Below are 22671 nucleotides of genomic sequence, written 5' to 3'. Positions count from 1 at the left end.
AGCCAAAAGTTTTTATTTTCTTCTTAATTCTTACCTGTCTTCCAAGAGAGATGAGGAATTAATGATGACTTACTTTGTTAATGAGAATATATAAGTTAACTCATCCGGGAAAGATGGTTTTATTTTAAGTTGTAATATTTGAAATTCCACATATAAACCAGCCCACTTGCAAATAGCATGATACATAGCTTGATTAACAAATGCAGCCTAAGGATGGAATATTGAGTCACTAAAAACAAATTAATGGCACATACTGTTTTGCTTAGTAGATTTTTTTTTTTTTTTTGAGGTGGGGTGTCACTCTGTCGCCCAGGCTGGAGTGTAGTGGCGCAATCTCGGCTCACTGCAAGCTCTGCCTCCTGGGTTCACGCCATTCTCCTGCCTCAGCCTCCTGAGTAGCTGGGACTACAGGCGCCCGCCACCATGCCCGGCTAATTTTTTTGTATTTTTAGTAGAGACGGGGTTTCACCCTGTTAGCCAAGATGGTCTCGATTTCCTGACCTCGTGATCCGCCAGTCTCGGCAGGTGTAAACTACTGTGCCTGGCCTATTTTTTTCAGTATATTTTAAGTTTTTAGGTATCTTAGTATTTGTTCTCCAGGCTGATTTAACTTTTTGTCTTGTTTGTAGTATTATGGAATATAAGAAATACAGTTATGTCAGTTATAGCCAGGTATGGTGGCTCATGCCTATAATCCTAGCACTTTGGGAGGCTAAGGTGGGAGAACTGCTTGAGGCCAGGAGTTCAAGACCAACCTGGACAAAAAAGCAAGACCCCCCGCTCATCTCTACAAAAAATGTTAAAAGTTAGCTGGATGTAGTGAGGTGTGTAGTTCTACCTTCTGGGGAGGCTGAGGTGGGAGGTATTGCTTGAGCCCAGCAGTTTGAGGCTGTAGTGAGTCATGATTGTGCCACTGCACTCCTGTTGGACGACAGAGTGCGATCCCATCTAAATAAATAAAAATAAAGTTATGTCAATTATTTTGAATTAATCTAATTTTTTAAAATATAGGCAGTTGGCCAGACAGCAGGCTGATAAAAAAAAAGAAGAGCGCAGAGAAGGTAAGTACTGTTAAAGGCATTTCAAATCTTAAAATGTGTAATTAATATTCTGTTTACAGGTTTCTTGAGGTACATACAATAAATTTTACATGTTTAAAGTGTATAATTTGTTAGGTTTTAACATAAGTATATGCCATGAAGCCATCACCACAAGATAGTGAAGGTAATTATTACCCCCAAAAACTTCCCCAGGCCCTTTTGTAATTCCTCCTGGCTCTTCTAGCTTCTCTCCTCACTCTTTGACACTACTCCCCACCAGATTCCTGAGCAAATAATTTCATTGGAACATAGCCGTGACCATTCATTTTAGAATCTGTTCTCTGTTATTATAGCTTCGTTTGTATTATCTAGAGTTTTATATAAATGGAATCATACAGTATTTATTCTTTGTTTGGCTTCTTGCACTCATCATAATTGCTTTGAGAATCCATGTGGTCACTTTGTTGCTGAGTAGTATTCCATTATATGGATATACCACAATTTATCTCTTCACCTTTTGGTGGACTTGGGTTGTTTCTCGTTTGGGGTTATCACAAAGCTGATTTGAACATTCATGTACAAGTCTTTGTATTACATATCTTTCCTCTTCTGGGAGTAGGTGGGCTCCATCTTATGGTAGGTATATGTTTTAACTTTATTTTTGTTTTCTAATGTTTTTAAGAAAGCTAAGTTTAAGATATTGTAATTTTGTTACATGAAAGTATTGCTTTTCAATTGTTCATTTTAGAATTGTTTTATAAATACTATTACTTAAAATGTTTCTATTTATTTTTATGTATGCATTTGTGAAGACAAAGTGATTCCAGTTACTCGGTCATTGAGGGCTAGAAACATCGTTCAAAGTACAGAACACTTACATGAAGATAATGGTGATGTTGAAGTGCGTCGAAGTTGTAGGATTAGAAGTCGTTATAGTGGTGTAAACCAGTCCATGCTGTTTGACAAACTTATAACTAAGTAAGTAAAAATTCCTTAGATCAAGATGATTTATCTGTCAGAGACATTTTGCTGGGGAAGAATCATGGATTTCAACCAGCCCAAACATTTAATGCATTCTACTACATAAAGCATAGAGGAGAATGATTATCAGAGATCTTTGTGACAATTCTGTATATGTCTCTATTCTTGGAAAGAAATTTTAAAATATTTTTATACAAGTGAATCAATGCTTCTTATAAAAATATTTAAAACCCTAGTGCCAAAAGATTGCAATGGAAGAAAAATAAAGTTTTTAAAATTCTGCTACTCTTTTACAATTTTCACTTATATTTATATCTTTTTTTTAAAGCACTGCTGAAGCTGTACTTCAAAAAATGGATGACATGAAGAAGATGCGTAGACAGCGAATGAGAGAACTTGAAGACTTGGGAGTGTTTAATGAAACAGAAGAAGTAAATATATTCTTCCATTAAGGGAATGATTTAATAATATCCAGTTTAATTTTTTTTGTAGTACCTAATCCATTTTTGGTTAAACACCACTTTTTCCAGCATTTATTTGATCAGTCATTAGTTACTGCTGGAAATGTAAGAGTTTATGGCTATAAATATCTTCATTTTAAACAAGATTGGAGGATCCAACTTAATTTTTTCAATAAATAGATTCCAAATGTTAATGGCTTTTATTTAAACATTTTTAGAGCAATCTTAATATGTACACAAGAGGAAAACAGAAAGATATTCAAAGAACTGATGAAGAAACAACTGATAATCAAGAAGGCAGTGTGGGTTAGTCTCTTCTCTTGTTCTGTCTTCTGGGATTGAATTTAAGAACTTTTTATTTAGTAGAAAATAGCCTTTTTATTTAGAAGGTGTGATATTTATGGTAGTTTGTGAGAGATCAGAGGATTGGTAACTTAAAAGTGGGGACAGGGGAGAGCTTAAAAGGATAGTATGTTTTGTTTGGGAAAGTAACTGAAATCAACAATCTAAAGCCAATAATATTGGTCTGCTTATGTAATACATCCGCTATGGACAACACACTGTATATCTCTTTTTTAGTTTAAAGGTGATTAAAATTATGTTTTGCTTTTCCATTTAGGACTTATTACCATAATCTATTAGAACTTATCTTAAGTGAAAATCAGTTTTCTGAAATGCATTTTAAATGTTTGGTGAGCATGTTTTGCCATAATCTAAGTAGATTGAGTTATGCAGCATGTAACTCCATGACAGCCAGATGGGCTGGGTGAGATGTCACACTTAAGTTTAGAAAGCAAAAGCTTAATGAGGAAATTTGAAAACTTGTCAAAAAGTTATGTTAACTTGGAAACTTTAGTTACCTACATTAATGAAATTCATAGAAAGACTATACATTTTAGTTTGGTACTTGCTTAACGTAGCCTTCAAACTTATTTCTCTGCTTCCTTTTTTCCTTCCTCTCGTTTTTCTACAGTTTTTTAATGTTGGAAAAGAATTACAAGTTCTTCCCATGAACAATCCAGAAGTAGATAAGGTTTTTTGTTTTTTGTTTTTTTTTTTTTTTTTAGGAGTAGATAAGTTTTAAAAGGGTGGATCTTTCTCTCCCAACTCACCTATGTTAAAAATTGTTAACATTTTGCTGAGTATCCTTCTGGAAGTAAGTATCTCTTAATTGTAGAGTCATCTGAAGAGGGTGAAGACCAAGAACATGAAGATGATGGTGAAGATGAAGATGATGAAGAAGATGATGATGATGATGAAGATGATGAAGATGAAGAAGATGGAGAAGAAGATAATCAGAAGCGATATTATCTTAGACAGAGAAAAGCTACTGTTTACTATCAGGCTCCATTGGAAAGTAAGTGCTATACATACTCTTTCCAGGAGATGTAATTATATTAGCTTTATATTTGCCGTTTCCCCTCTGTTATTCTTGTGTTTTTGGTATGTTTTATATTTTCATTTTGTTGAATACTCATTACTGTTGTCTTTACCTATCGTAAGTTTGTAACAAATAATTTCTCTGAAGAAAGTTAAATGTTAGCCTTGACCAAAGCAAATAATTGGGCTATTTTTGAATTTTATATCTGTCTTTATTTTAGATTGCACAGCTTTCTACTTAATTTATTTTGTCAGTTTGTATAGAGATAGGACTTCTTTTGATTTATGTTAATATTATACCACAGTACTTGTGAGCATTAACATACAAGGCTGATAATCACCTGTTACACATCTCTACAGTCACAATGGTTGTTTATGGCCTGTGTGTGTTTTGGTTGGTTGGTATCTGTGCTATACATGTTATCAGCTGCAACCCTCTGGACATAAATGACTTAAAATATGAACAGCAAAATATTCCGTAGTGGATATTTACTAGTACTTCATGGAAGGCAATAAGCACCTTTGTAAGTATAGATGAAGAGCAAAATTATCTTCATACGTATTTATATGCCATATATATACACATATATATATATATATATATATATATATTTCTTTTTTTTAGAACCTCGTCACCAGAGAAAGCCCAATATATTTTATAGTGGCCCAGCTTCTCCTGCAAGACCAAGATACCGATTATCTTCCGCAGGACCAAGAAGTCCCTACTGTAAACGAATGAACAGGTTTGATTCTGATATAGTGATTGATTTATGACAACATAATTGTTTTGCTGTTGGGGCTGGACTCTAGACTTTCAGGATTGGGTGTATTAGGATAAAATTCTAGAATTGTGTATTTGGGAGAGCTTAGTTTCTATGCCTTTAGTAGTCTAATCCCCAGTACCACTGACTAGTTTTTGCTTTTGCTTCCACTAATAGGAAGTGTTAGTAACTACCGTAGTAAGGTAGTTTATTCCATTTTTCCACACTTTAATAATAGAGCAACCTTAGACTCAGGGTTTACTGTAGTCCTGGCTCTGTGTTGAGCATTTTACATAAAAGGTTTCATTTAATCTTCACATTAAGTTAGAATATAGGTTTAGTCTTTGCATACTGTCACAGATGCATTTTCCTGCCATGTCAGATGTTCTAAGCTACATGGCCTCTAGACCTTTCATGACTCTGGTTATCTTTTTCTGGATCTGTTTTATAATTTGTTCCTCTTCTGTTGTAGGAAACATTTTTCTTCGACTATTCAATATTTGTGGATTTCTTTTCCTTCTACATCCCAACAGTTGTTGCATGTTGGTCAAATTTAAGTCCAAAGAGATAATTCTTTTATTTTTATTTTATTTATTTATTTTTGGGGGGGCAGGGGCGGAACGGAGTCTTGCTGTGTTCCCCAGGCCGGAGTGCAGTGGCACGATCTCCGCTTACTGCAACCTCTGCCTCCTGGGTTCAAGTGATTCTCCTGCTTCAGCCTCCCAAGTAGCTGGGACTACAGGTCCCTGCCACTACACCCAGCTGATTTTTGTATTTTTAGTAGAGACGGGTTTTCACCATGTTGGCCAGGCTGGTCTCAAACTCTTGACCTCAAGTAATCCACCCGCCTCAGCTTCCCAAAGTGCTGGGATTACAGGTGTGAGGCACCACACCCCGTCAAAGAGATAATTGTTGATACTTCCTCATCAGTGCATTGGAATAATCATTTTGGTAGTTCATGAATGAGAGAGAAGACTAGGAAACCAGGAAAAAAATTGTTTTTTGTTTTTTTTTTTGTTGAGACGGAGTCTCGCTCTGTCGCCCAGGCTGGAGTGCAGTGGCGCAGTCTCGGCTCACTGCAAGCTCCGCCACCCAGGTTCACGCCATTCTCCTGCCTCAGCCTCTCCGAGTAGCTGGGACTACAGGCACCCGCCACCACGTCCGGCTAATTTTTTTTTTTTTGTATTTTTAGTAGAGACGGGGTTTCACTGTGGTCTCGATTTCCTGACCTCGTGATCCGCCCGCCTCGGCCTCCCAAAGTGCTGGGATTACAAGCGTGAGCCACCGCGCCCAGCCGAAAAAAATTTTATTTGTATGGGAAATGGTACTTTTTTCCCTTAATATTAGAATTTTCTCAGAAGTAAGACCGAAGCCTTAGGATATTTCAATTTGAACAGTTCTTGGAAGTTTTCTCCTAGAAACAGACCATCTGATCATGTTTTGGTCATGGAAGGCAGCACCTTTATAAGTGCTGAAGGTTAATTTCTTTTAGGAAAAATAAAAAATACTATTTGTGTCCCTAGGTCTTTTCATTTCCTTGTAAGAATCACAAGTGTACATCTAGATTTCTTATTTCATCATCCTATTTCACATGACCAGGGTCCAGAAGGATGGACGATCAGGAAGACAAACTCAGTCTCTCAGGGCTTCTCAAGATTATTGCACTTGAAAGGAGGCTGCACGTCAGTATTCTCACAGGCCCGTTAGAATGTAAAGACCTCTATTTTGGTGGTGAAATGTAATGATCTTCAGAAAAGGAGAGGAAGGTAGTGTTCCCTAGAATCCCCACCACCACCAGGCACAGGACCAAGGCACTGTTATGGTTACCTAACTCAAGGGGTGGATCTCTGTTTGATCCAGCAATACTAAGAGGGTGGCAGCTACTTTGGGATTTTATTTCTTCTCCTGTTTTGGTTTGGTTTGGTTGGCTTGGTTTGGTTTGGTTTGATTTGGTTTGGTTTGGTTGGTTTGGTTTGGTTTGGTTATCTCACTCTCTCGCCCAGGCTGGAGTGCAGTGGTGCGATCTCAGCTCACTGCAACCTCCGCCTCCTGGATTCAAGCAATTCTCCTGCTGCAGCCTCCCAAGTAGTTGGGATTACAGGCAGCTGCCACCACGCCCGGCTAATTTTTTTGTATTTTTAGTAGAGACGGGGTTTCACCATTATTGGCCAGGCTGGTCTCAAATTCCTGACCTCAGGTGATCCACCCGCCTTGGCTTCCCAAGTGCTGGGATTGCAGGCGTGAGCCACCACTCCTGGCCTCTTCTCCCATCTTTAATGAATGTATGCTTCTGGAAGTAACATATTTGTTGGTTGACTAACTCTACAGTTACCACCTACAATGTATGTATCTTGCAGAGGGTAGGTTTTTTTTTTTTTTTTTTAATCTCTTTGATGTTTGTGAGTTTCCATATTTGGTTCACAGTGTCTAGTCTTCTCCTGTGGAAAATGCCTCACATCGTTGAGTAGCTCCTTGTTACAGGATTTTTTTTCTCCTCTAATTATTTGGGGTGTTTTTTTTTTTTTTCCTGATTTTTTTTGTTTTTTTGAGACAGAGTCTCGCCTGTTGCCAGGCTGGAGTGCAGTGGCGTAGTCTTAGCTCACTGCAACTGCTGTCTCCCGTTTTCAAGTTATTCTCCTGCCGCAGCCTCCTGAATAGCGGGATTACAGGCCTGTGCCATCATGCCTGGCTAATTTTTTTTTTTTATAGGTAATGTTACCTTTGAATAAGGTAACGTAATAGCACAATTGCATCACTAGTATTTCAGTATATTCTTTATCTTTTGTCAAAGAACTAGAACTGGCAAGAAGTTGAAGTTCTTGGTTAGATTCTTTTTTTTTTTTGATACGGAGTCTCACTCTGTTGCCCAGGCTGGAGTGCAGTGGTGCAATCTCTGCTCACTGCAAGCTCTGTCTCCTGGGTTCATGCCATTCTCCTGCCTCAGCTTCCTGAGTAGCTGGGACTACAGGCACCTGCCACGACACCCGACTAATTTTTTGTATTTTTAGTAGAGACGGGGTTTCACTGTGTTAGCCAGGATGGTCTCGATCTCCTGACCTCGTGATCCACCCGCCTTGGCCTCCCAAAGTGCTGGGATTACAGGCGTGAGCCACCGCACCCGGCCGAGTTCTTGGTTAGATTCAAAATGCTGGTCCAGTGTTTGTGGGTGTCAGATTTTTAATTGGCTTTCAGTAAAATGGAGATTGGGGGATGAGCACATGTAGACAGATATGTGTGTTTAAAATGTTTTTTATTTTATTTTATTTTTGGTTTTTGTTTTTCAAATTTAGGAAACATTTTCCTATGAAAATGGATTATGATTAAAGCTCTCAGCAAAGTCGACATACAAAGAACATACTTCAATGTAATAAAAGCCATCTATGACAAATCCACAGCCAACATAATACTAAATGGGGAAAGGTTAAAAGCATTCCCTCTGAGAACTGGAACTAGACAAGGATGCCCACTCTCACCACTTCTGTTCAACACAATACTGGAAGTCCTAGCCACAGCAATCAGACAAGAGAAAAAAATACAAGGGTTGCCTCAGCACCTCTTTCCTTTTTTTTTTAAGTTTTTATTTCCGTAGGTTTTTGGGGAGCAGGTGGTATTTGGTTACATGAGTAAGTTCTTCAGTAGTGATTTGTGAGATTTTGGTGTACCCATCACCCAAGGAGTATACATTGAACCCAACTTGTTGTCTTTTATCCCTCACTCCCTTCCCACTCTTTCCCCGTGAGTTCCCACAGTTCATTGTGTCATTCTTATGCCTTTGCATCTTCATTGCTTAGCTCCCACTTATTAGTGAGAACACATGGAACATATGATGTTTGGTTTTCCATTCCTGAGTTACTTCACTTAGAGTAAGTCCCCAATCTCATCCAAGTAGTTGCAAATGCCATTAATTAATTCCTTTTGATGGCTGAGTAGTAGTCCACTCGATTGATGGGCATTTGGGTTGGTTCCACATTTTTGCAATTGCGAATTGTGCTGCTATAAACATGCGTGTGGAAGTATCTTTCGTATAATGACTTATTTTCCTCTGAGTAGATACCCAGTAGTGGGATTGCTGGATCAAGTGGTAGTTCTACTTTTAATTCTTTAAGGAATCTCCACACTGTTTTCCATAGTGGTTGTACTAGTTTACTTTTCCACCAGCAGTGTAGAAGTGGTCACTATATACACACCAACATCTATTATTTTTTGATTTTTTGATTATAGCCATTTTTGCGGGGGTAAGGTGGTATCACATTTGTGGTTTTGATTTGCATTTCCCTGATCATTAGTGATGTTGAGCATTTTTTCATGTTTGTTGGCCATTTGTATATCTTCTTTTTAGAATTGTCTGTTCATGTCCATAGCCCACTTTTTGATGGGATTGTTTTTTTCTTGCTAATTTGTTTGAGTTCATTGTAGATTCTAGATATTAGTCTTTTGCCAGATGTATAGATTGTGAAGATTTTCTCCCATACTGTGGGCTGCCTTTTTACTCTGCTGATTCTTCCTTTTGCTGTTCAAAAGCTCTTTAGTTTAATTAAGTCCCACCTGTTTATCTTTGCTTTTATTGTTTTTGCTTTTGGGTTCTTGGTTATGAAACCCTTGCCTAAGCCAATGTCTAGAAGGGTCTTCCTGATGTTATCTTCTAGAATTTTTATATAGTTTCAGGTCTTAGATTTAAGTCCTCGATCTATCTTGAGTTGATTTTTGTATCAGGTGAGAGAAGAGGAACCAGTTTCATTCTCCTATATGTGGCTACCCAATTATCCCAGCACCATCTGATGAATAGGGTGTCCTTTCCCCACTTTATGTTTCTGTTTTCTTTGTTGAAGATCAGTTGGCTGTAAGTATTTGATTTTATTTGAGTTCTCTTCTGTTCCATTTGTCTATGTGCCTGTTTTTATACTAGTACTGTGCTGTTTTGGTGACTATGGCCTTATAGCGTAGTTTGAAATCAGGTAATGTAATGCTTCCAGGTTTGTTCTTTTTGCTTAGACTTGCTTTGGCTATGTGGGCTTTTTTGGTTCCATATGAATTTTAGGATTTTTTTTCTAGTTCTGTGAAGAATGATAGCTGGTATTTTGATGGGAATTATGTTGAATTTGTAGATTGCTTTTGGCAATATGGTCGTTTTCACAATATTCATTCTACCCATCCATGAGCATGGGATGTGCTTCCATTTGTTTGTGTCATCTGTTATTTCTTTCAGCAGTGTTTTGTAGTTTTCCTTGTAGAGGTCTTTTGCCTCTTTGGTTAGGTATATTCCTAAGTATTTTATTTTATTTTGCAGCTGTTGTAAAGGGGGTTGAGTTCTTGATTTCATTCTTAGCTTGGCCACTGTTGGTATATAGTAGACCTACTGCTGATTTGTGTACATTAATTTTGTATCCTGAAACTTTGCTGGATTATTTTGTCAGTTCTAGGAGTTTTCTGCAGGAGTCTTTGGGGTTTTGTAGGTGCACAATCATATAATCAGCAAACAGACAGTTTGGCTTCCTTTTTACTGATTTGGATACCCTTGTATTTTTTTCTCTTGTCTGATTGCTGTGGCTAGGACTTCCAGTACTGTGTTGAACAGAAGTAGTGAGAGTGGGCATCCTTGTCTAGTTCCAGTTCTCAGAGGGAATGCTTTTAACCTTTCCCCATTTAGTATTATGTTGGCTATGGATTTGTCATAGATGGCTTTTATTACATTGAAGTATGTTCTTTGTATGTCGACTTTGCTGAGAGCTTTAGTCATAAAGGGATGCTGGATTTTGTTGAATGCCTTTTCTGCATCTGTTCAGATGATCATGTGATTTTTGTTTTTAATTCTGTTTATGTGGTGTATCACATTTATTGACTTGAGTATGTTAAACCATCCCTGCATCCCTGGTATGAAACCCCCTTGACCATAGTAGATTATCTTTTTGATGTTGTTGGATTCGATTAGCTAGTATTTTGTTAAGGATTTTAGCATCTGTGTTCACAGGGATGTTGGTCTGTAGTTTTCTTTTTTGGTTATGTCCTTTCCTAGTTTTGGTATTAGGGTGATACTGGCTTCATAGAATGATTTGGGGAGGATTCCCTCTTTCTCTACCTTGTGGAATAGTGTTTACAATGTTTTTAAACTGAAATAATGACCTTTCTACAGTATAGAGTAATTGCTAAGAACCTGGGCCCATGACTAGGACTGTCTAGGCTTGGAGCTCAGCTCTGCTAGTTATTGGTGGCCTTTGGCAAGTTACTTAACTCTGTTTCAGTTTTTTTTTTATCTGTAAAGTGAGGATGGTAGAACCTATCTCATAGTATTGTGAGAATTAGATGAGTTAATACATGTAAAGCATTTAAAATAGTGTCTGCCATACATTAAGTGCTGTATGTATTTGCTATTATAACTGTACTTTGATGTTTAAAAATAATGTCCATTTTGCAAATCGAATGTCAGAAATTTCATGTTGGTCCACAGGTTGTGTTATTATTTGCTTTTAACTTTATTGGTTTATGAAATAAAAAACTGGAAATCATCAGTATAGTAATGTATAGAATGCAGATTTTTTGAATAAACATATAGGTTTGAATTCTGATACCATCAATGACTAATTCTGATATTTTGAGTAAATTATTTAACCTGGAAGCCACACTGGCCCTAACTGTAAATTGAGCCTACTAATAATCCACTTTTCCAAAATTTTAATTAAGATTAAATACTATATCAAGCACATGGTACAGAAAGCAGTCAGTTAATGTTAGTCTTTTTTATTAATTGGGAGGTTAGTCTGAATTCTGTGACTACATAGTGAGTTCACATAAAATTATGTGAATACATTAAAGTCTAATATTCATGGTAATAATGAATAAGTTAGCTTTTCATATAAAATTGCAGACTTGTACTGGATGTAATAATTTTAGTTTCAGGCTGATCACAAAGATGGTCTTGGGTGTATTTGGGTAGGTGGATGAGTGAAAGATTATTTTCTCATTTATTTCTGTGTTTCTACAACCCCTTATCCAAAACCCTTGGAAAACTGTTTGTGTTTCAGAATTCAGACTTTTTGGCTGGATTTACAGATAACACACAACATATGTAGTATGGCAACATTAACATCTCTAGGGTCTCCAAGCCAGCACTGTGTAGTCAAATATATTAATTAATAATTCTGTAGTAAAACATATGAATAATCATAGTAAGTGGGACAAAATAGAAACTAAAAATTGCCTTGTACTATGTCAGGTTATGATTTGCTGCAAGTGAATAATGGAATAACTTTTCAGAGTTTTTTTGATATACGTTTCTGGAACTACATTATGCAGATAATAGATTGTGAACCTTTTATATTTCTGGAAATACCTACTTACCATCATTGCACTCTGACTCAGAAAAGTTCTAGACCCTGAGCAAGTAGAATAATTAAAGTTCTTCCCAACCAGACTTTTTCTGTGAGTCTTTTGCAACCATTCAAAGGTAGAAGTGATTAAAAATTTTCTTGTATATTTGTAATACCTGGCATCTTATTTAATATTACCAACCAGCCTAAGTATTTGATAGTATTTTTTTCTTTTTTGTGAGTAAGAAAACTTATGGGTTGAGTAACTCATCCACATTTACACAGCTGTTAAGTGACAGTTGTGAATTTACAGTGGATGGTAAACTGTTGATAAAAGGCCATCTTACTCATCACTGTTTCCCAGCATTTAAAAAGTCTTTCTTGTTGCCCTTTTGTTTACATAAAATCTCATGTCCTTCTTTTAAAATTGTTTGATATTTTAGGCCGGGCGTGATGGCTCACACCTTAATCCCAACACTTTGGGAGGCTGAGGCGGGCAGATCACAAGGTCAGGAATTCAAGACCAGCCTGGCCAACATGGTGAAACCCCATTTCTATCAAAAAAAAAAGTTAGCTGGGCACAATGGCGCGTGCCTGTAGTCCCAGTTGCTCGGGAGGCTGAGGCAGGAGAATTGCTCAACTGGGACCCAGAAGGCAGAGGTTGCAGTGAGCTGAGATCACGCCACTGCACTCCAACCTGGGCTATAGAGTGAGACTTCATCTCAAAAAAAAGTTATTTGATTTTTTAAAGTAGGTGATTTCCTCCCAAATGTGAATATTATGTATAGTGTAATATTGAAAATAGTTTCAAATTACAGTCCCAAATACTTTTTTTTTTTTTTTTTAAATAGGGGCAGGGGCTTACTTTGTCACCCAGCAGGCTGCAGTGCAGTGATGCAATGATGGCTCACTACAGCCTCATCCTCCCAGGCTCAAGCAAATCTCCCACCTCAGCCTCCTGAGTATCTGGGACAACAGATGTGCTACAATCATACCTGTCTAAGCTTTTTGATTTTTAGTAGAGACCAAATCTTGCCAAGTTGCTCAAATGATTTTTAGTTGAGACAAGGTCCCGCTACGTTGTTCTTGAACTCCTGTCAAGTGATCCTTCACCCTCGGTCTCCTAAAGTGTTAGGATTACAGGTGTGAGCCACCACACCCAGCCCCAAATATTCTAATACCCTCTTAATCCCACCTTTCTCTTCGAGAATAGCTGATTTATATCAAGACTAAGAAGTCACCCTGCCTTCTCCTGTCTTCATGAACATTTGATATTCAGCTCTGCCACAGTCTTTAGTTTAAGTCTTTTATTCCGTTTGAAAGATTCAACCAACAAAGTTTATGTCAGTGGGTCAGCAGATGTATTAATTTTATGATAAACCTTTTTGGAGCATTAGATATTTCTGATGCTTTTCTTATGCCTTTTCTTTTTCCTGCCCTCCCTTATCATGATTTCAATTTTGTTTTTTACTTTAGGCGAAGGCATGCAATCCACAGTAGTGACTCGACTTCATCTTCCTCCTCTGAAGATGAACAGCACTTTGAGAGGCGGAGGAAAAGGAGTCGTAATAGGGCTATCAATAGGTAAGTGCCATATCGATGCCTTTTTAAACTAGAAGATACATTTTTTAAAAATTGCTAAGAAAACAGAATAATTTGGGTATAAGTATAGGCTGGCTGATTAAAAAGTTGCACAACAGGTTAATGTATAAACTAGAATGCTGTCTTGTTAGAATTATCTACAGTTGAATCAGAATAACAGGTTAGAACATATGACTGATTTCTTGCCTTTTTTTTTTTTTTTGAGACAGGGCTTGGTTCTGTTGCCCAGGCTGGAGTACAGTGGCATGATCTTGGCCCACTGCAACCACCACCTCCTGGGTTCACACGACTCTCCTGCCTCAGCCTCCCGAGTAGCTGGGGTTATAGGTGTGCATCACTACACTCGGCTCATTTTTGTAGTTTTAGTAGAGATGAGGTTTCTCCATGTTAGCCAGGTTAGTCTCGAACTACTGGCCTCAAATTATCTACCCGTCTCAGCCTCCCAAAGCTTTGGAATTACAGCTGTGAGCCACCATGCCTGGCCCACTTGCCAAATCATTATATATGGCCCACAGTGGTTCTGGTCAAACAGAAAAGGAAATAACCTTTTCTTTTCATTTCATGTATTTTTTATTTTATTTTATTTATTTATTTATTTTTTTGCTTGTAATAATGATAAGTTCTGAGGAACTCTTAAGGAAAACGGAAGGCTTTACTCATTTTATAACTCCTTGTAGTGTAAGTCCACATATAGTAACTAGCTTATTTGATTTTCCCAATAATTATTTAAGGGAGATAGAGCAAGGATTATTTACATTTTACAGATCTGGTTGAGTAAGTGAAAATGCAGTGCTTAGGTGCTTGGATTCTTTTTTTTTTTTTCTTTTAATAGAGACAGGTTCTCACTATGTCACTCAGACTGGAGTAGAAGCTAAGCTGGTCTCGAACTCCTGACCTCAAGTGACTCGGCTGGGATTACAGGCATGAGCCACCACACCTGGCCATAACTATTTCTGAATATTTTTGAAAGTAGTTAGGGAACTTCCAGCCTGTCCAGCATGGTGAAACCCCATCTCGACTACAAGTACAAAAATTAGCCAGGTGTTGGTGGTGCACAGCAGTAATCCCAGCTACTCAGGAGGCTGAGGCAGGAGAATCGCTTGAACCCAGGAGGCGAAGATTGCAGCGAGCCGAGATCACGCCACTGCACTCCAGCCTGGGCGACAGAGTGAGACTCAGTCTCAGAAAAAACCCAAAAGACAAAACAAAACAACAAAAAAAGGAAGTAGTTAGGGAACTTGCTTGAGAGGATTGATGTTGGATCCAAATGCTGGTAGACGGCGAATATTTTTTCTGAGAGGTATTATAGCAGAGTTGTTATAGGTCTGGAGACAGACCACTTGTGTTTGATTCCTGGCCCTGCCATTTACCAGTTGGGTGATCTTGGACAAATCAGTTAATCTTTCTATGTCTTGGTTTTGTTTTAAAATGGGGAAAATAATAATACCTTCTTCATAAGACTGTTGTGAGGATTTATTGACTTAATCCAGGTAAAGCACCTAAAACTAAAACAGTGTCTGGCAAATGGTAAATACCCTGTCTATGTTAGACACCTCCATTAAAATGTAGGTTGGTACTGTCTGATTCCACCATCATGAATCACTTTACGGTGCCTGTGGCATCTTGGCATTTTTATTTGATTATATATCTTTAATTTCATAATAAAGCTTCAGATATAAATATTTCTAACACTTAAGTTCTGGACCTATTACAGAAAATGAGGAAATTAAAATATATATCTTAAGATTGCTCCAGTTGAATTAGATTTTTTTTTTTAACTTAAATGTTTATATTCAAACATTGAATTTGGAAAGAAGGGTGAGTTGATGGGTTTGTGTGGTTTTAAAAAATCTTTTTAAATAGGTGCCTCCCACTAAATTTTCGGAAAGATGAATTAAAAGGCATTTATAAAGATCGAATGAAAATTGGAGCAAGCCTTGCCGATGTTGATCCAATGCAACTAGATTCTTCAGTGAGTACTCTGTTTTGAAACATACGCTTGAACTATAATGTGCTTTTAAAGTTAAAAAAAGGAACCAATGATTTTTCTTTTTAGTCAAAACTCTAACCTTTACAGACATTTTTTGTTAATCTTCAGGTCACAATTAAGATATTATTACTTCATTGACTGTGTATGGTGTGGGTGACATTTTAATCTGGACTGCAAATCTAAAAATGTACATGTTCGCTTCCATTACCAGGTACGATTCGATAGTGTTGGTGGCCTGTCTAATCATATAGCAGCTCTAAAAGAGATGGTGGTGTTTCCATTACTTTATCCAGAAGTCTTTGAAAAATTTAAAATTCAACCCCCAAGGTAATTTAATTATATTTTTAATTTTAGCTGAAAATCTGTTATTCTTGCTTCTTGTAGTTCTTATACCTTGCTTATTAACCCATTTTTAAGCGATTTTTCCCTTTTCATTATACAGCTTTTCTCTCTGAATCACCTTTTTAGAAGCAATAATTTAAATAAACTTTCAAAAATTAGTAAGCTTCCCCCCATCATAAAAGTAATATACCGGGCCGGGCGTAGTGGCTCATGCCTGTAATCTCAGCACTTTGGGAGGCCAAGACGGGTGGATTACCTGAGCTCAGGAGTTCCAGACCAGCCTGGGCAACGTGGTGAAACCCCATCTCTACTAAAATACAAAAAATTAGCCAGGCCTGGCAGCGTGCGCTGAGGCAGAATTGCTTGAACCCGGGAGGCGTAAGTTGCAGTGAGCTGAGCTTGTGCCACTGCATTCCAGCCTGGGCGACAGAGCGAGACACCATCTCCAAAAAAAAAAAAAAAAAAAAAGTATGTACCATATATCAATCACAGGTAAACACTGGTGGGTTTTAAATTAAATTTTGTAATTTAAAAAATTAGAAAGTGGCCAGGCACGGTGGCTTTTGCCTGTAATCCCAGCACTTTGGAAGGTCGAGGTAGGTGGATCACAAGGTCCGGAGTTCAAGACCAGCCTGGCCAACATGGTGAAACCCTGTCTTTACTAAAAATACCCAAAAAAATTAGCTGGGCATGGTGGCAGGCACCTGTTGTCCCAGCTACTTGGGAGGCTGAGGCAGGAGAATTGCTTGAACCTGGGATGCAGAGGTTGCAGTGAGCCGAGATCGCACCACCGTACTCCAGCCTGGGCGACACAGCAAGACTCTGTCTCAAAAGAAAAAAAGAAAGAAAGAAAGTGCCAGGCGTGGTGGCTCACACCTGTGATTCCAGTGACTTGGGAGACTAAGACAGGAAGATTGCTTTAGCTCAGGAGTTTGAGGTTGCAGTGAGCCATGATCATGCCACTGCACTCCAGCCTAGCTGACAGACCCCATCTCTAAAAATAAGTCAGAAAGTTATTAAATAACGTTTACTTCTTACAGGAAATGTTGGAAATGCCTAGTTAAAGTAATTTAGTAAATTAAAAACAAATTTCTTGAATTTTCTTTCACATTTCTTCTTCCTTACAACATACGTTTTCCCCCATACAAATTGAATTATATGATTGTGATATGTGATTACGTATGCAAGATAAGATAATATGATGAATGAATTGTTAAATGTTTCAAATAGAGTTTTATTTACAGTTTCAATATTAATTTTACAGTATCAGTATTAACTCCCAGGTTTTAAGTTGTGCTTTGTGGCGTGAAACTGTACCATAATTCAGTTGTCTTACACATTTTAATTTTCTAATTAAATGAATCATGAAATTGGTTTCTAATTTTTGTTTTAAAAGTCTGCTTTTTAAATGTAATACTAAAATGTTAATGTATTGTTTTTCAGAGGTTGTTTGTTTTATGGGCCACCTGGAACTGGAAAGACTCTGGTTGCCAGAGCACTTGCCAATGAGTGCAGTCAGGGGGATAAAAGAGTAGCATTTTTCATGAGGAAAGGTGCTGATTGCCTAAGTAAATGGGTAGGAGAATCTGAAAGACAGCTACGATTGCTATTTGATCAGGTATGGTATTAACATTTTATATATCTGGATAGTTCTGTAATCTAGGCAGATGTCTGTGAGGATTAGATAAATCTTACATTTAATCAGTGTTCTAAATAAACCCAGAGGAATTAGACTAAATATGTAATCTTTCTAGATTATTTTCTTTTATATGTCGAGATGACACTGACCTACAGTGAATAATTTTATAGTAAGAAGGGAAAGAAATAATTGGATCTTAGTTCTTTGGAGTCTTAGGTCTCATGCCTAGGAAGAGAGTGGTAATCTCATATTTAGAGAGACGGTAGTAGTGAATTATGGCTCAGTATGGGAGTTGAAGACTAGTTCTGCCCTGGAGCAGCTTTCATTTTCATATCCCAGATTGTATTGACAGCACATTGTGAGATAATACATTCTGATCTACTGGGGCATATTGCTGCAAATGCTTTTAAATCTCTTTTTGGAACTCTCCCGAGGTTCTTTTTTACTTTTATGTTTATGGAAATGGATAAAAACTGTGGCATCTTGCTAAATAATGTTTTCCCATCCTGACTTGGAGGAAGACTATGTCACTGTCTTCTATTCTTTGTCTTGTTTCCATAGTTCAGTAGATATTCTTGCGTGTCCAGGAATGATAGCTGTATGAAATCTAAGGTATATAACCAGTGGAGTATGTCTTTTGAATACTTCTAGTCGAAAATGCAATTGAAAATTAAACCATATGTCATTATAATTTAGTTTCAATTCTTAAAACCCAGTTACTGGAACTTATGTTTAAATTTATAAATTATAAATAGTTATAAATTATAAATAAATTGAGGCTGAGGCAGGAAAATCACTTGAACCCAGGAGGGAGAGGTTGCAGTGAGCCAAGATCACACCACTGCACTCCAGCCTGGGTGACAGACTCCATCTCAAAAAAAAAAAAAAAAAATTATAAATAAATTCTGGTAGCAAGTTTGAAGAAAAACCGATTGAAATAGTATATATTCAGCTTTATAAATTCTGTTAAGCATGTTTGAATGAGAATTGATTAAAATGGTTTATATTAAGTCTACGTGTTTGAGGCTGTTTATGCTAACAAATGACCACTCAACCTACTTTCTAGGCCTATCAGATGCGCCCATCAATTATTTTTTTTGATGAAATTGATGGTCTGGCTCCAGTACGGTCAAGCAGGCAAGATCAGATTCACAGGTAAAACTTGCTTGATGGCACTTCAACATTTCTTCCTATTTCCTGAGTGGTATTGATGTGTGAGAGATAGAATGTTAAATGGTAAAATAAACTTTATAAGCTAGTAGTTCCTTTTTTTTTGGTAGTAGAACCCCAGTATATAGTACAAAAATAAAAAATGTGGACGGGTGCAGTGGCTCATACCTGTATTCCTGGCACTTTGGGAGGCCAAGGCAGGCAGATCACTTGAGGTCAAGAGTTTGAGACCAGCCTGGCCAACATGGTGAAATCCTGTCTCTACTAAAAAAAAAAAAAAAAAAAAATTAGCCGGGTGTGGTGATGCAAACCTATAATCCCAGCTCCATGGAAGGCTGAGGCAGGAGAATCATTTGAACCCGGGAGGCGGAGGTTGCAGTGAGCTGAGATTATGCCACTGCACTCCAGCTTGGGTGACAGAGCGAGACTCCCTCTCAAAAAAAAAAAAAAAGGTAAACCTGCTCCGACTGTCAGTGTGTTGTAAAGCATGGTTTAAAAATCTTGGTTACAGAAGATTTAACTCATGATAGAAACAAATGTCTGCGGGTCAGTAATGTTAAGCCACTAGTAAGAGTAGGGCTATGGTGGGGAATGTGGCTGAATGTCCTATCACAAGAGCATATCCAGTTGCTTTTATCTCTGACCTGTTACTGATGTGCAGAAGCTTACCCAGGCTTGAAAAATCGATTTTTTTCCCTCAGATTTTATGTTCAAATTGTTAAGTATCTTAAATTTTGCCAGCTAATTTGGATGCTTTTAAGACGTTGCCTGCGCTAAATAAAATCTAACTTAGGGCATTACTATTAGTTTAGGATTCTAATACTAGACCAATCTCCTCATTTTAAAGATGTGTAAATTGAACCCTCAACCCCCATGATTAGTTGCTTATCCAAGGGAGCACTTTTACTAGTGCTACTGTCCCAACCTGAATCTAAATTACTTTTAGTCCCAATTCATTCTAGTTTTTTAGAACTTCTTTTTAAATGGTTTCATGAATGACGTGTAATTTATTGATTAATTTGGAATATCCTAAAGGAAATATTTTCATGCTTTCATATATGCTAGTAGTATTGTTTTATATTGTAGATAATGTAGATGAATAAGATATAGTGTGTGATTGATAGGTGGGTTTTGGCCTTTCTAACATCTAACAAGATTTGCTATATTCTAATGGCTTTTTAAACTTGATGATAAACAATTTTATTTGTTGCTGTGAGTAAATTAAAATATATGTTAAGTACCATGGTAAAAGTAGTTTTGTCTCTGCATGTCCTATTAGTAATCAGATAAACTTTTTATATATGACACATTTCATCAGTCACACTATATTCATTGTGCTAACAGGAAGAAACATTTAACAATATTTCCATCACTTCATAATGAAGTAAGTTGAGTACTTACTGTGTTTTGGGATAGTTCTAAAGGTATTGGAGGAATTTTGGCAAAAAAATTACACAGTAATTGTAGCAAAACTGCCATCTCAAATATATATATATATATATATATTTTTTTTTTTTTTTTTTTTTTTTCTTTTTTCTTTTGAGACAGAGTCTTGCTCTGTTGCCCGGGCTGGAATGCAATAGCGTGTGATCTCGGCTCACTGCAACTCCCATCTCCCAGGTTCCAGCGATTCTTCTGCCTCAGCCTCCCAAGTAGTTGGGGCTACAGGTGTGCTCCACCATGCCTGGCTAAATTTTTGTATTTTAGTAGAGATGGGGTTTCACCATGTTGGCCAGGTCTTGAACTCCTGACCTCAGATGATCAGCCCGCCTCGGCCTCCCAGAGTGCTGGGATTACAGATGTGAGCCACCGTGCCTAGCCTGTTCTTTGTATTTTTAGCAGGCACTGGGTTTCGCCATGTTGGCCAGGCTGGTCCTGAACTCCTGACTTTAGGTGATCCACCCATCTCTGCCTCCCAAAGTGCTGGGATTACAGGCATGAGCCACTGCGCCCGGCCAAATATAGCTACATTTTTAAAAGAAATTTAGTATTCAAGTTATTTTAACCAAAAACTTAAAAATTCTGACAGAGTAAAAATGTATGTTAAATTAAGCTTTTTTAGAATTTAGCACATTGCATGTTGAAGATGATTAAACTGTATTCTGTACCTTAATTTTAGTAATAATACTGTAGAATAATGCAAATAAGTAATTATGTGAATGTCATTAGGTAATAATAGTTTCAACCTAAGAGAAAGAAGATTCAAATGTGAATAAAGAGGTCAAATTACCCTAAATTGTTTTTTTTGAGACGAAGTCTTGCCCTGTCGCCCAGGCTGGAGTGCGGTAGCACAGTCTTGGCTCACTGCAACCTCTGCCTCCCGAGTTCAAGCGATTCTCCTGCCTCAGCCTCCCGAGTAGCTGGGATCACAGGCATGCACCAGCACACTTAGCTAATTTTTTTGTATTTTTAGTAGAGACAGGGTTTCACCATGTTGGCCAGGCTGGTCTCGAACTCCTGATCTCAGGTGATCCACCTGTGCCTCAGCCTTCCAAAGTACTGGGATTACAGGCGTGAGCCACCCACTCGACCTGAAACCCTGATAGTCTTTACTTTGAATTGCAAATATCAATAGAAACTTGGGACGAAGTTTTTTTTGTTTTTGTTTTTTAAAGAAAAAAAAAATCCTAACTCTGGACACTTTAAAAAGGCCTGGAAGCAATCACAGTCCAGTAGCAATTAATGTCCGTCCCTGAGTGTGGTCTCTAAATCTTAGGACTCAGGAGAGATGGCGGATTGTAACACTGAGGCAGAAATGATAAAGTCAAGCCTGGAATACTTTGTAATGCCTGAAAGCAATAAAAAAAAAAATTACTGGAATCGTACCAGAATGACATAGGAGCCAATTTTGAGGGATCTCTCACTGGCTGAAGATTAAACAATTTGAGCATCAAAAATAATGACTACAGTAGATAGAAATATATCAAATACCTAAAAAACATCACTTTTTTTGTGTTGTTAGTTTTTTGTTGTTGTTGGTTTTGGTTTTGTTTGTTGTTGTTGTTCTGTGACAGAGTCTCACTCTGTCACCCAGGCTGGAGTGCAGTGCCATGATCTTGGCTCACTGCAACCTCCACCTCCCAGGTTCAAGCCATTCTCGTGCCTCAGCCTCCCCAGTAACGGGGATTACAGGCATATGCCACCACTCCTGGCTAATTTTTGAACTTTCAGTAGAGACGGGGTTTTGCCATTTTGGCCAAGCTGGTCTTGAACTCCTGGCCTCAAGAGATCTACCTGCCTCATCCTCCCAAAGTGCTGGGATTACAGGCGTGACCCACCGCACAAGGCCTTGTTTTTTTTTGTTTTTTTTTTTTGAGACGGGATCTTACTCTGTTACCCAGGCTGGAGTGCATTAGCATGATCACAACTCGCTGCAGCCTTGATCTCCTGGGCTCAAGCAATCTTCCCACCTCAACTTCTCGGAACTACAGGCACACACTACCACACTCAGCTGGGTTTTTTTTTTGTCTGTGTTTTTTTTTTTAGTAAAGGTGAAGTCTCTGTTTTAGTAAAGATGAAGTCTCTGTTGCCCAGCTTGGTCTCGAACTCCTGAGCTCAAGTGATCCTCCCACCTCGGGCTCCCAAAGTGCTGGGATTACAGGCATGAGCCACCATGCCCAGCCACCATCAGTTTTTTGTTGTTGTTGTTGTTTTTGATTTTTTGTTTTTTTTTTTAAAAAAAATGAAAACATCTTATTTGTAAGACAAAGGTATGATTTCTTAATTTCTATTCTTGGCATAAATTTTCTTTCCATTGCAACCAAAACTTCCTGAACCCTTTTCAGCATTGTTATTCAAAACTTGGAGTTCTATTGCTGGATAAAAAATTGATTCACAAATGAGCTGTGCAATTCAATTACCTTGAAGTTTTGACTTCAAACTTTTCTTTGACAAAACACCAATGTTTCTCTTATAACCTTCATCTAAGACACCCAGCTCTTAAGTGTTTTGCAGCCAAGCCAAAATGTAGAGCTACTCTTCCGTAACACCCAGAAGGAGGA

At 37.8% G+C, this 22671-nt stretch overlaps 1 protein-coding gene across 1 annotated transcript in view; it reads left to right on the top strand.

Annotated features, from left to right (window-relative positions):
• Positions 1–22671, top strand: part of ATAD2 (ATPase family AAA domain containing 2) — a 76493-nt gene that overhangs the window by 23134 nt on the left and 30688 nt on the right. The window contains exons 3-13 of the mRNA XM_003256177.3: positions 1012–1061; positions 1853–2018; positions 2350–2452; positions 2701–2788; positions 3660–3839; positions 4488–4605; positions 13404–13511; positions 15393–15501; positions 15731–15846; positions 17305–17479; positions 18567–18655. Coding sequence (XP_003256225.2) covers positions 1012–1061; positions 1853–2018; positions 2350–2452; positions 2701–2788; positions 3660–3839; positions 4488–4605; positions 13404–13511; positions 15393–15501; positions 15731–15846; positions 17305–17479; positions 18567–18655 — 1302 coding nt within the window. The remainder of the gene's footprint in view (positions 1–1011; positions 1062–1852; positions 2019–2349; positions 2453–2700; positions 2789–3659; positions 3840–4487; positions 4606–13403; positions 13512–15392; positions 15502–15730; positions 15847–17304; positions 17480–18566; positions 18656–22671) is intronic.

The sequence above is a fragment of the Nomascus leucogenys genome, chromosome 16, assembly GCF_006542625.1.
Source record: "Nomascus leucogenys isolate Asia chromosome 16, Asia_NLE_v1, whole genome shotgun sequence".
NCBI lineage: Eukaryota > Metazoa > Chordata > Mammalia > Primates > Hylobatidae > Nomascus > Nomascus leucogenys.
The sequence above is the reverse complement of the archived record's forward strand: the minus strand, read 5'-3'. Positions and strand labels throughout refer to the sequence as shown.